At 43.0% G+C, this 14,425-nt stretch overlaps 1 protein-coding gene across 1 annotated transcript in view; it reads left to right on the forward strand.

The window, feature by feature from the left end:
• Anp32b (acidic nuclear phosphoprotein 32 family member B) overlaps positions 1-14,425 on the forward strand; it is a 30,020-nt gene that overhangs the window by 4,697 nt on the left and 10,898 nt on the right. The window contains exons 2-3 of the mRNA XM_004656951.2: positions 9,647-9,796; positions 10,592-10,714. Coding sequence (XP_004657008.1) covers positions 9,647-9,796; positions 10,592-10,714 — 273 coding nt within the window. The remainder of the gene's footprint in view (positions 1-9,646; positions 9,797-10,591; positions 10,715-14,425) is intronic.

Raw genomic sequence — 14,425 nt, forward strand, 5'->3', positions numbered from 1 at the left:
TGATGATCCTCCTGCTGTTAGTCTTCCTTCGCCCTTGTTTGCTGGGGAAATTGACACTTTCCCTTAGCTTGCATTTCCCTTTTTTGCTGCCCTGTTGCATCTCCTACCCCCCAACGTTTGGCGTTTATTCTCTGCTGTGATGTGATTTTTGAGCGCTATTGGGTAGTCTAATTGTTTGCATAGCAACTAATTGGGGAGTTTCCCCCTTGTACAAGAAATACATCTTTGAAGAAAAATTAGGTACAGATAAGTCAAAAATAATTGAAAGAGATAAGCAAAAAAAAAAAATCACACTTAACATCTATGCATTTAGGTGTATACTTTACAAGATTTCTTAATTTTCCAAACTTGTACTTATCTTGTTTTTTTTAAATAAATATTTGGGTGAACATCTTTATCATTTAATATTTTGTAGCCTTTTTAGTGTCTCCATAGATCAAATTGCTCAGGATCCTTTCTTTACCTGACTGGAGAATATGGAGCTTTCCTTTCAATGTATCCTTCCTGACTTTTCTGCCACATGTGAGCCTGATGTGGTACATACCTGTAACTCAAGCACTAAGATAGGGAGAAACAGATAGAGCCTGTTGTCATTTTGCTTATTGTGCATGCCTGGCACTCTACTTCTGAGTTATACCTTAACCTTCTATTGTTTTGCAAATGTTCTTTTAATATATGTATGTGTGGTTTTTCAAGGTAGGGTCTCTAGCTTAGGCTGACCTGGAATTCACTATGTAGTCTCAGGGTAGCTTCAAACTAGTGATCTTCCTACCCTCTACCTCCCAAGTGCTGGGATTAAAGGCATGTGCCACCACACCCAGCTCCTTTAATATTTTTATTTATTTGACAGAGAAAGAGAGAATGGGCCCTCTAAGGGACCCTCCATCCACTGCGAACGAACTCTAGAAGTGTGCATCTGGCTAACGTGGGTCCTGGGGAATCGAACCCGGGTCCTTTGGCTTTGTAGGCAAACACCTTAGCCATTAAGCCATCCCTTTTGAAATGAAAGTCTTGTAAAATAAAAGGGTAAAAGAGCTGGAGAAATGGCTCAGCAGTTAAGGCACTTCCCTGCAAAGCCTGACAACCTGGGTTCAGTTCTGCAATACCCACGTAAAGCCATATGCACTAAGTAGTGCATGCATCTGGTGTTCCTTTGCAGTGGCTAGAGGCCCTGGTGCAACATTTCTTCCCACCCCCCCTTTCTCCCTCTGCTTGTAAATAATAATTTTTTTTTTTTTGAGGTAGAGTCTCCTCTAGCTCAGGATGGCCTGGAATTCACTATGTAGTCTCAGGGTGGCCTCAAACTCACAGTGATTCTCCTACCTCTGCCTCCGGAGTGCTGGGAGGAGAATCACTGTGAGTGCCACCACGCCTGGCCTTTTTTTTTTTTTTCTACCGTATTTATTTTTAAAGAAAAGTAGGTTAATACATTGCAAGGAAGCTATGTGTAGTGCATGCCCTTAGTCTTCCACCACTTGGAGGAGGATCACTGTGAGTTCGAGGCCAGCCTGGAGCTACAAAGTGAGTGTTAGGTGAGCCTGGGCTGGAGTGAAGATCCTGTCATAAAAAAAAAGGGCTGGAGAGATGGCTTAGGGCTTAAGGGCTTGGCTGTAAAGCCAAAGGACCTAGGTTAAATCCCCGAGACCCACGCAAGCTAGATGCAAAAGGTAGCATTTGTGTCTGGTGTTCGTTTACAGCAGCTGGAGGCCCTGGCGCATCCATTCTCCCCCTCTCTCAAATAAATAAAAATAAGATGTTAAAGAAAAAAAAAAAACAGCCAGGCCTGGTGGTGCACTTTTTTTTTTAAAATTTTTATTAGCATTTTCCATGATTATAAAATATATACCATGGTAATTCCTTCTGGTGCACGTTTTTAATCCCAGCATTTAGGAGGCAGAGGTAGGAGGATTGCCCAGAGTTTGAGGCCATCCTGAGACTACATAGTGAATCCCAGGTCAGCCTGGACTAGAGCGAGACCCTACCTTGAAAAACAAAACAAAAAAAAAAAAATCCAAATTTGCAAAGAGAAGCAGGCATGGCAGTAATAGCAGAACCACTGTCCACTTAGTACTTTTCTGAATTGGTCATTGTTAACTGGACATTGAGGTAGGTGCACACTGAAATCCCAGGACTTGGGAGGCTGAGGCAGAAGGATCACAAGTTTGAGGCCAGCCTGTATTATAGAGTGAGATCCTGTCTCAGAACCAAAACAACAAAATAATTGGCATCTCAAAATGGTGTTTAATTTCTCCATGCCTTTCCCCCTCTCCTCTCACAGGAATGCAACAGGGGAAGGTCACCCAACCAGTTAGGTAAAATTGACCCATTTCCAGAGTAGCTAAGGTAGTGGCAAGTGAGAACAAGCTGGAGAGGAAGAAAAACCTGTGTGATCACAATATATAGTTCAGTTTTCAGTGAAAAAGTAGTAGACAAAGTAATGTGGAAATTTTGAGACAGGGTCTTATGTAGTTTAGGCTGGCCTCCAACTCCCTGTGAATGCCTGTCCTCTTACTTTCACCTGCCAAGTACTGGGATTAAAAACACGAACCACCATGAACATTTAGTTCCTAAGTATTATTACTCTTATTTTTTTCTTTTTTCAGTTTTTCAAGGTAGGGTGTTGCTCTAGGCCAGGCTGACCTGGAATTCACTATGTAGTCTCAGGGAGGACTTGAACTCAAGGCAATCCTGATACCTCTGCCTCCTAAGTGCTGGGGTTAAAGGTGTGTTCCACCATGCCCAGCTTTATTCATGTTTGAGAAGAAGCTAGCTTAATAGGAGAATGACCAAAAAGAATAATGATTTGTGTCTTCAATTTTCCATCTTTGAACAGAAACAGAAGGTCATTTAATTCCCTCTTGGACCAAATGGCTCCTTAAATTGTACAAATACAGAAGTAATGCTTCCCTCCCTCCTTCCTTCCCTTTTTTCTTTCTTTTTTGAGGTAGGGTCTCACTCTAGCCCAGGCTGATGTGAAATTCAGTGTGTAGCCTCAGGGTGACCTCAAACTCACAGGGATCCCCCTGCCACTGACTCCCTAGTGCTGGGATTACTGGTGTGCACTGCGTGCTTGGCTCCTCTTTGTTCTTTTCAAACATCCTTGCTAAGTAATGCAGGCTGACTGTGGGCCGTCGTCCTGCTTTGACTACCTGCATAAAAGGGATGACTAGTCTTTGCCAACCACTCTGTTTAGAACTTTAAACAGACTAGAAGGCAGCTGGTGGGGTTTGCAGACATCTCACTGCTGAGCATGACCTTAAATAAGACTGTGTAGTAATTCCCACTTTGGTGCTTATTCTCCAGTGGCTTATTTTACTGAGCCTCTTCAGCTCTGCTCCAGGGGTAGCACATTTCTTGACATTCTCAGCATTCCTGGAAGTCAAGGGACAGGTCCTTTTTGCTTAGCCAGGCAGCCTCTGTCCTATTTATTGGCTCCTACTGGGGAGGAAAATTAATTCTCACTCAGGTGAGCATTCCTTGAACTTCTTGTTCTCTCATTTTGAAACTTAGCTACATCTATACTCATCCAACCTCTTCTCCAGGAGAGCTGTCTCGCCTGTGTCACTGAGCTACACTGCCCGCCCGCCCCCCCAGTTTTTTTTTTTATTGTTGTTTTATTTATTATTTGAGTAGCAGAGAGACAGAGAATGGGTGCACCAGGGTCTCTTGGCACTGCCAACAAACTCCTGATACATGCATCACCTTGTGCATCTGGCTTATGTGGGTACTGGGGAATCGAGTCTCGAACCAGGGTCCATAGGCTTTATAGGCAAACACTTAACCATTAAGCCATTTCTCCAGCCCTGTTTTTGCTTTTCTTTTTCTTGTGGTAGGGTTTTACTCTAGTGCAGGCTGACCTGGAATTCACTGTATAGTCTCAGGGTGGCCTTGAACTCATGATGACCCTCCAACCTCTGCCTCCCTAGCCCAGGGATTAAAGGTGTGTGCCACCATGCCCAGCTCCATTTGTGTTTTTTAAACAGGAGGACTGTGTAGCCAAGGCTGGTCTTGTAGTCCTGCCTCCACCTCCCAAGTATTGATATTAAACACATATACCCCTATACCCAGGATTCATCTCTTCATAATTTTTTTTTGAGACATCATATTATTCACTTTATTTATTTATTTATTTATTTATTTTCCAGGTAGTGTCTCATTCTAGCTCAGGCTGACCTGGAATTCATTATGTATTCCCAGGGTGGCCTCGAACTCACAGTGATCCTCCTGGCTCTGCCTCCCGAGTGCTGGGATTAAAGGTGTGTGCCATCACGCCTGGCACCTTATTTATATTACTTGGTTTGCACGTGTATGTGCAGATGCATGTGCCCTGTGTGGAGATCTGATGAAAGTATAGAATATCTTTCTCTTAACTCTTCTGCAGTTGTTTCCTTGAAAACAGAGTCTCACTGCCCCTAAGGCTCCTGTTTTCATTCCAGTTGGCTAGAGAGTTAACACCAGCAATTCTCCTGTCTCGACTTCCCACAAGACTGGCATAACAGGTTGTGTGTGGCCATGTCCTGCATTTTTTGTGGGTGCTAGGTGTAAACTCGAAGGGTCTTGGGCCTTGTTCTGTCATAGCAAGCCCCCTTATCTGTTGAACCACCTCCCTAGTCCTTACTTCTAAAGGTGTGCACCACCACACATGGCATAGCTTTTTTTTTTTGCTTTGTTTTTTTTTTTTTTTTTTTTTTTTTTGAGGTAGTGTCTGGCTGTAGCTCAGGTTGACCTGGAATTCACTGTTGTAGTCTCAGGGTGGCTTTGAATTCATGCTGATCCTCCTACCTCTGCCTCCTGAATGCTGTGATTAAAAGTGTGCTACCATACCTGGCTCATCCCTTACTTATTTTTTTTTTAATTTTTAATTTATTTATTTGAGAGCAACAGACACAGAGAGAAAGACAGAGGGAGGGAGAGAGAGAGAGAGAATGGGTGCACCAGGGCTTCCAGCCTCTGCAAACGAACTCCAGATGCGTGCGCCCCCTTGTGCATCTGGCTAACATGGGACCTGGGGAACCGAGCCTTGAACCGGGGTCCTTAGGCTTCACAGGCAAGCGCTTAACCGCTAAGCCATCTCTCCAGCCCCCCTTACCTTTTTTTCATGGCTTTCCTTTGTATGTTAGGCTGGCCTAGAACTTTCTAAGTAGCCCAGACTGACCTTGAATTTTATTTTATTATTTTTTAACTTTATTTGAGAGAGAGAGGGAGGGAGAGAATGGGCGCGCCAGGGCTTCCTGCCACTGCAAACAAACTCCAGATGCTTGTGCCACCTTGTGGGTCCTGGGGAATCGAACCAAGATCCTTTGCCTTGCAGGCAAACAAACGCCTTAACCATTAAGCCATCTCTTCATTCAGCCCTGGCCTTGAACTTTAGATCCTTTTGCCTCAACATCCTAGTGCTGGGATTACAGGTGTGTGCCACCATGCCTAGTTGTATTTTCCTAGGTGTTTGAGACTAATGATGCATTAGGTTTAGGTGTCACACCTTTAATTCCTCTTATATCTTTGCAAGATCCCATGGAGTTCTAGCCATGATTCTCTATCTCATACCCAACTTGCAACTCAATTAAACCTACACACAGCCCCGTTCCCCCAGTTGTCTCTTCACAATCTTCATACTGCTGTTTGCTTTAGCAAACTAGTTGTAATTCACATTTGAGACAGGGTCTCACTATATAGCAGAGAGGATAGCCTTGAAATTAAAATGTTCCTGGCTTCTGGGATTATCATGTAATACGACTGCTTCAGTCACTGGAATGAACCTCCAGACCAAACACAGTTTATGGGAGGAAGGGATTTATTGAAGTTACAGTTAAGAGGGGAAGTTCCATATTATTAGCAGAAGAAGCTGGCCCACTTGCACAGGTTCAGGCAGAGGGAAAAATAAAGCAACCACCACCAGCACAAGCAAACATACCCAGGAACTACATAATGGCAGAATGCCAGCACTCTACATGTCTTTTGTCTAGAAACAGATACACCCCAAATACACCTTGGGTCTGGACACTAGGATCTGCTCACAGTAACACTTCCAGACAGGCAGCTGCAGATGTAAATAAATTACAGGCTTTAATAGACTCATGAATGTATTTGGGGCATCCATTCAAACTACCATACTATGGAATTCCCCCCCTCTCCATAGTAGTTTCTGATGGTTCCTTACAGTAGTTAAAATGGGATTTTACCAAGTTTGGCATGGTGGCACACACCTTTTATACTAGTACTCAGCAGGCAGAGGTAGGTGGATCACTGAGTTCAAAGCCACCCTGAGACTACATAGGGAATTCCAGATTAGCCTGGATTAGAGTGAGACCCTACCTGGGGGGGGGGGTACCCCTAAGTTGGAAGGCAGTGTGTGGCAGGGTCTCTTCTCACCTAATCTACTGGTATAGGAGTGTCATTGGTATAACATTCTGTTTGATCTACTCTTTTTAGTTTTGTAAATGGGCCATGGAAGTTCAGTTCTGTAATACCAGCAGTCAGAACAAGAAGCACCAAAGTTGAGGGCCAGCCTGGACCTATATAGTAAATATATTTCAAAAAACCAGGGGGAAAAAAGTGGAAGGGGGGGGGTTGTCGTACTATCCTGTTTTTGAAGTTTTTTTCAGTTTTTGAGATAGGTTCTCACTCTAGCCCAGGCTGGCCTCGAATTCACAGTCATCCTCCTACATCTGCCTCCTCAGTGCTGGGATTAAAGGTGTGCGCCACCATGCCAGGCCAGGAGTTTCTCTTGATCATCATACTTGGTTGACTTTTTTTCCCCTTCAAGTCAGGGTCTCACTCTAGCCCAGGCTGACTTGGAATTCACTAAGTAGTCTCAGGGTGGCCTCGAACTCACAGTGATCCTCCTACCACTGCCTCCCAAGTGCTGGGATTAAAGGTGTGCACTAGTAAACCCAGCTTTTGGTTGACCTTTAAAAAATTTTATTTGAGAGAGAGAGAGAGAGAGAGAAAGAAGCAGATACAGAAAGAGAATGGGCAAGCCAGGGTCTCTAGCCACTGCAAATGAACTCCAGCTGCATGTGCCGCCTTGTGCATCTAGCTTACATTGGTCCTGGGGAATCAAACTAGGGTCCTTAGGCTCCACAGACAAATGCCTTAACTGCTAAGCCATTTCCTCAGCCCTGGGTGACCTTTTTATTAATGGTATTCTAATGCAGTATTAGTTTTTATTTTTTTCCAAAGTAGCTCTTGCTTTAGCCCAGGCTGACATAGAATTCACTATATAGGCTCAGGGTGGTCTTGAACTCAGCAGTCCTGTACCTCTGCTTCCCCAATACTAGGATTAAAGACCTGTGCTGCCATGTCCAGCAGCAGAGGAATGTCTCCATAGATAGCTCAGCTCTGGTCATAATTGGCTTGAGTTTTCTTATAGGCTGGTTCCTTGACAAACAATGGAACAAATGGCAATGGTATTTAGGAAAGTGGATGAAAAAAGGAAAAGGTAGGCTGGAGGGATGCCTTAATGGTTAAGGCATTTGCCTGCAAAGCCAAAGTACCCAGGTTCAATTTCCCCAGGACCCATGCTAGCAGTTGCACAAGGGGCACATGCGTTCTGTTTGCAGTGGCTGGAGGCCCTGGCACGCCCATTCTTTCTCTCCCTCTCCCTCAATTCAACTCTCTAGCATCCTCCCTGTTCCCCCTCAAACGTAATAAATGTGCATGCTTCTGAAACCAAGACTCTTGAACACTGAGAAGTGTGAGTCGTTTAACATGTTGAGAGAATTGATTCCAAATCTGTGTCTTTTGTAATGTACCAAACCAGTATGTATGGCCCACTTGTAACTGGAGTAGCATCACTGGGTTTGTATTGGGTAAAGACATTGTTACTAGCACCTCATATCTTTAGGCTCTCGGTGTCTCCCATATGTATTCTTGTTTAATGCTGTTAAACATGGTAGAGTCACACAAGAATGCCTTTGTGGAGTCATTAAAACTGCAGTTGCCATCCTTGTAAATAGATCAAAGTGTGTTAAAGTAGCAGGCTTCAGAAACAACCCCACAGCAAAAGGAATTATGGTAGTTTACTAATTATTATTAAAATCATCAGCCATGATACCCTTGCATGGATTTGAATTCTGAAAAAGACTTTCAGGACTGAAAAAGGAATCTAATGTATTTATGGTGTGTGTGGGGGGGGTTGGTTTATGCACGTGCATATGCCCATGTGGTACCTGTGTGCCTCCTTGCAGTGAGGTGTACTTTCCTACAGCATGAGGGGACCACTGAGTGTCCCATACCACTGTTAGTGTAGTTTCAGGCTAGCCTTGAACTCACTGTGATCTTCCTACTCTCTGCTGCCTGAGTGCTGGGATTAAAGGTGTGTGTCACAACACCTGGTCTGCTACTTATTCATTGCCTATTTTTGAGGTAGGGTCTCACTCTATTCCAGGGTGACCTGGAATTCACTATGCAGTCTCAGGGTAGCCTTGAACTCTTAGCATTCCTCCCACCTCTGCCTCCTGAGTGCTGAAATTAAAGGTGTGCATCACCATCCCCAACTGAAACAGTTTTTCTTTATTTATTGTGTGTGTGTGTGTGTGTGCGCGCGCGTGTGTGTGCAGGTGTATTGCGTGCATTCTTTTGGTGTGAATGTGGTGGTTAGAAGACAACTTTTGGGTCAGTTCGCTGCCTTCTACCTCATTTGAGGCAGGGTTTCTTGCTCTGTTCTTTGCTGTGCTTGCCACAAGCTTCCCGAAAATTCTCCTGTCTCTGCCTTCTGTATAGCTGTCAGCTGCAGCACCAGTATGCTTGAATTAGAGAAGTATGCCAGTTTATGGCTATGTTGGGTCTGGGGATGGAATTTGAGTTTGAGTGGCAAGTGCATTATCCAATGGGCCATTTCTCCAACCCCACTACCAGGTCTTACTTGAGCAGGAGTCTCTTACTGATGCCAGAGTTTGCTGGTCCATACTTGCCACCCCACTCCATTTTCCAGTTTCTACTTCATTCAGGACTGGGGCTACACATGTGCTTGGCCATGTGCACCTCTTAATATGGGTCCACAGGAAGTGCTTTTACCCTGTGAGCCCCCTCTCCAGCCCTCTTGTTCACCATTTGAGAAAGGACATCATGTAGCTGCAGCTGGTGTAGTCTGCCTGCCTCCACCTCTCAAGTGTATGTACCACCATGCACAGCCTAGATGGATCTTCCTTTGAGTTAAGATGGCTAGTGTCTTTATTCCTTCCATGGTAGATAATTTTAGTAAAGACTGGATTGGAAAGTGCAGGTATACAAACGGTAACCCAGAACTTCTTAGAGATCTTGATGGGGAAAGGGAAGCTCTCTCTTTGTTTATGTCTATCCTGGGCTTTACAGGAGACTGCTTTAAGAATTGTCTCTGTTCTGCACTCAAAGCCCTGTCAAGAACAACCACCACGGGGACACACCTTAACTGAAATCCTGACTACCGTGCTGCTTTGAAATGTAGTAGAGACCATTATAGTATTAATTAACATTTGTCTTTGAATGTTTCTCTTAGTATGTTGCCGTCAGCAACCTAATCATTTTTCATTTATTTGTAGCTGTGTTACTAGGCTCAGTAAAGAGTTGCCCTCTACATAAATGTTTTATGGGATCTTGAAGATTGGGGTTTTTGTTTTGTTCTCTATATGCTTTTGAAAACTTATCCCCCCTTTTTTATTCACAGGTTCGAGAGCTTGTCTTGGACAATTGCAAATCAAATGATGGAAAAATTGAGGGGTTAACATCGGAATTTGTGAACTTAGAGTTCCTCAGTTTAATAGGTGTAGGTTTGATGTCAGTTTCAAATCTACCCAAGCTACCTAAATTGAAAAAGGTATGTGCTTTTTCTTTAATTTTCAGTAAACAAGAACCATCTGGGAAGGTGGAAAGTATTTTTGGGGGAGGGGGTCGAGGTAGGGTCTTGCTCTAGCTCAGGCTGACCTGTAATTTACTATGTAGTCTCAGGGTAGCCTTGAACTCATAGTGATCCTCCTACCTCACTCTTCTGAGTGCTGGGATTAAAAGTGTGTATCACCGTGTCTGGCTATCACCATTTTTCTGCCACCTCTTCCATAATGGTCCCTGAGTTTGGAGGTATGTCTCACTTAGTGCTGAACACTCCACTGTCACTTCTTCTTAGCACTTTGAGTTTTGAGTCTTCCCAGTGGTCACCACAATTTGCAAAGAAGTTTCTCTAACTCAAAGTAAAAGTAGCATTAACTTTTTTTTAAAGGGGGGAGTGGCTGGCTGGAGAGACGGCAGGTAAGGCTAACCCTAACAACCCTGGTTCAGTTCCCCAGTACTCATGTAAAACCAGATGCACAAAGTGATACCTGCATCTGGAGGTCGTTTACAGTGGCTGGAGGCCTTGACATACACATTCTCTCTGTCTGTATCTGCTTACAAATATTTAAAATAAAAGAAATAGGAATCTTTGTTTTGGAGGTTTTTGTTGTGAGACAGGCTCTCACTGTGTAGCTCAGGCTGGCTTCACATCTTGAACTATGAGGGTTACAGATGTATGCAACCATGCCTGTGATTATTTTATCTTAAGTGTTTGAGAACTATTTGCTATTTGACATTTTAATGGTGCCTGACTCTGTATTTGTGTATGTGATCTGTTTTACAGCTTGAGCTCAGCGACAATAGAATCTTTGGAGGTTTGGACATATTAGCAGAAGAACTTCCAAATCTCACACATCTAAACCTAAGTGGAAATACACTGAAAGATATCAGCACCTTGGAACCTTTAGTAAGTAATTGAGAATTTGGAAACAGAGTTACAGGTCATTTTCATTTTCATATCTGTAGTGGGGGAAATGGTTGGGAATAATGATGGTGAAAGTGATATTTTTTCTGCTTTTTTACAGGAGTCCCAATTTTAAATATGGGGGCCTGTATGCATATTCCTATAGTTCCTCCTAAGTGATGTTATTCTTTGTTTTTATTTTTAATATTTTGTTCTTTTGATTTTTTTTTTTAAATAACCTTAAACATGTATCTTAAGTTTTCCTCCAGACTAGCTTTAACAGAAAAGTATTGACTTTTGTGGCCTTTCTGAGATGTAGGAGGACCAATCAAGGACATGTAATTACTGATCTTGTGCTCCTGCATCATTGGTACAGTTTTTGCATGCAAACTTCTTGATCTTGCTCAGTCTTATAAATTGGAATAAGTTACAGAAAGCTAAGTTTAAGTGTCACTTGGGTTATAAGCTTGCTCTGTGACCTATGCCAAATGGCTTCTTCTGTTTCAGCCTCAGTTTCCTCATTTATGAGCAGACTTACTCAGGGGCTCTGAAGATTTAAGTCAGATTGACCTTCTTTTGTAGGTTGGAAATCTGTCAGTGGGAATTTAGCCCCAGCCCCTGTGGAAGTCATAGTGGCCAAAAAAGGAGCATGTGTAGTAGGCAGGAGTGAGGTGGTTAGCCTGATAGGCTACTTTCTGTGGGAGGGAGATAGGCAGCAGATAACACAGTATATTAAAATAAGGGGTGTTACCTCACTTGTAAAGAATGCTCGCTCTTTTGGGAGCTGGGGGTGTCACTCAGTTTCTAGAGTGCTTGCCAAGCATGTAAGAAACGCGAGGTTTGATTCCCAACACCATATGAAACTGGGTATGGTGGTACTCACCTGTAATCCCAGTATTCAGGAGGGTGAGGGAGGTAGCAGCAGGTTCAGTTGAGGCTCATCCTCAGCTACATGGCAAGATTGAGACCCTGTCTCAAACAACAAAAAATAGTGCTCAGAGTTAAATCAATGAAGAGGATTGCCTGCCAGAATGAAGTGTTTTTCTTCCCATTCAGTAACAGAAATTACTGTAGTACAGATCTAGCCATCATCTTTTATTGAGTCCCTTTATTTTTACATTTCATTCATATATGAGTTTATATTTCTTACAGATTTGAGAGCTCATTTTTATCCTTATTCCACAAGTTCTACTTTTTTTTTCTGTTGTAGTTACACCCAAATACTCTCATTTTTATTGGTTTTGTTCTTTTTCTTTTCATAGCAGCCCCCATTTCCAGTAGATAAGTAGACTGTATCCAAAGGCATTTAATACTTTCTCAGTATAGGTTCATGTGGCCCAGAGATGAAAGGACCTATGTCTAGAGATAAAAAGAAACTGAGCCAGGCCTGGTGGTGCACACCTTTAATCCCAGCACTCGGGAGGCAGAGGTAGGAGGATCACTGTGAATTTAAGGCCACCCTGAGACTACATAGTAAATTCCAGATCAGCCTGGGCTAAAGTGAGACCCTACCTCGAAAAAACAAAAAGGGTTAAAAAAAAAAAAAGGAAACTGAGTTTTAGAGGCTCATGGAATTGCTTGGGATTACTGGCAAAGTCAGAATCAAATTATTTTACACTAATCTTGGGAACTGTTCCCACCACCTATAAATAAGTTATTCCTTATCCAAATCTCTGTAATCTGGAATTCCAGCAAGAATACCAAGGGAGTGCCCCTCCCCTCATTAAAAAATATTTTTTAAGCCATTGTGGTGACACATGTCTTTAATCCCAGCATTTGGGAGGCAAAGGTAGGAGAATCGCCATGAGTTCAAAGCCACCCTGAGACTACAGAGTGAATTCCAGGTCAGACTGAGGTAGTGTGAGACCCTACCTCAAAAAACAAACCAAAAAAATTATTTATTTGAGAGAGAATAGGTGTGCCAGGGCTTTCACCCACCACAAATGCACTCCAGATGCACATGCCACTTTGCATCTGGCTTTATGTGGTACTGGGGAATTGAACCCCAGGTCATAAAACAATGGTTTTTTTGGCACTACATAATCAATTATTTCTAATTCTCTTGGCAACCTGAGTCCTTTTTGCTTGTTGGAATCCTGGGTCAGTGTTTTAGAACACAGGCAGAATACTGTATGCTCAAGTGTTCTTGAGCTGCTGTAATGGATGAGGGCCCCGGGACAGTGAAGGGTAATTGATCTTTGTGTTTACATTTTTAGAGGTTCTGCTGTCTGTGCCCACACCATACACTAGTGGGTGCTTTATGCGTGGTATCCTATTAGTGATTGTTGAAAAGTGTTTCTGTAAAGTAGATCTAGCATGACTCTTGGTTCACACTGAGGAAGCTAAAGCTTTGATGAAGTTGAATTCTTGTCCAGAATAACACTGTGGCTGAGCCACTGTGTTGCATACCAGGCTGTTTGGAAAAGCCTGAGCTCCGTCATCCTGTGCTACTTGCTCTTCCCGGCGCTAGGTGTGTCTCCTGATGCTCTAACTTGGAGTAAGGGAAATATGAAGGACAGGTGAGGGGGGAGATGTCGGGTCTGTTTTGACTTCTGAAAGTATTCTTCAGTGGGGAAACACCATCCTCATCCTCATTCATCACATACATTTTGAACACTACGTTGAGCCCAGTTCCTACAGTCAATGCAATGATTGTGAATGCCTCTGCTTGCTACAGGGACATTAATCGAGAGACAAAGAAGGCATCAATTCAAACTTCCTTGGACACCTTTTTTAAGAGACCTGGGCCATCCAAACCATCCCCAAAGCCCTTCTAAATTCTAAGAAGGCAAGCAAAATTATTGTTAATAAAATGTTTAATGTTTATTATGGCTAGCCTTTAGCTTAGGTCAAATTTCTGGAATGGTAGAGTTGTAAAATTTTTAGTACTATTTGCACATTACATTGGGATCCTGCTTAATCTGTATTTTGTGCCTGTTAGGCCTTAAACACAATCCTAGAGACTTGGGATTATTGGGATTTGTTGTTGTTTACCTGCTTTCATTTTATTTTCTAGCATACAATTTGGCATGTCCAAATTTTGTTAATGGGTAGTTCATGTAGTTCAGAAACTGGAGATCCTGTTCTGACTCTGGCTCAGTCCATTAAGTAAACAGTTTTTAGATACTATAGAAATGTTGGTGTGCATTATAATCCTAACCACCTGAAAGGCCAAGGCAAGAGCTCTTGATCATGGGTTTGAGGGCCAACTGGGCTACAGAGCTAAACACAACAACAAAACAAAAACTAAAAAGCCAGCTATGGCGGTGCACACCTTTAATCCCAGCATTTAGGAAGCAGAGGTAGGAGGATTGCTGCAAATTTAAGGCCACCCTGAGACTACATTGTGAATTCCAGGTCAGCCAAAGCTAGACCAAGGCCTTACTTCAAGAAAGTAAGGAGGGAGAGGGAGGAGGAAACAACAACAACAAAAAAAATTGGACTAAACTGCTCAGGGAAAGCTACCTAAATTTATCTTAGTCTTGGCTAATACAGGGTTAGGTTAGCCTTGGTGAACAGAAACTATTTTTGCCAGGTGTGGTGGCACACACCTTTAATCCCAACACTTGGGAGGCAGAAGTAGGAGTTTGAGGCCAGCCTGAAACTTCAAGGTAAGTTCCAGGTCAGCCTGGTCTGGAGTAAGACCCTACCTCAGGAGAAAAAAGAAAAAGAAAATTCATATTGTAAGCTGGGTATGGTGGCGCATGACTTTAG

This window comes from Jaculus jaculus, chromosome 1, assembly GCF_020740685.1.
Source record: "Jaculus jaculus isolate mJacJac1 chromosome 1, mJacJac1.mat.Y.cur, whole genome shotgun sequence".
NCBI lineage: Eukaryota > Metazoa > Chordata > Mammalia > Rodentia > Dipodidae > Jaculus > Jaculus jaculus.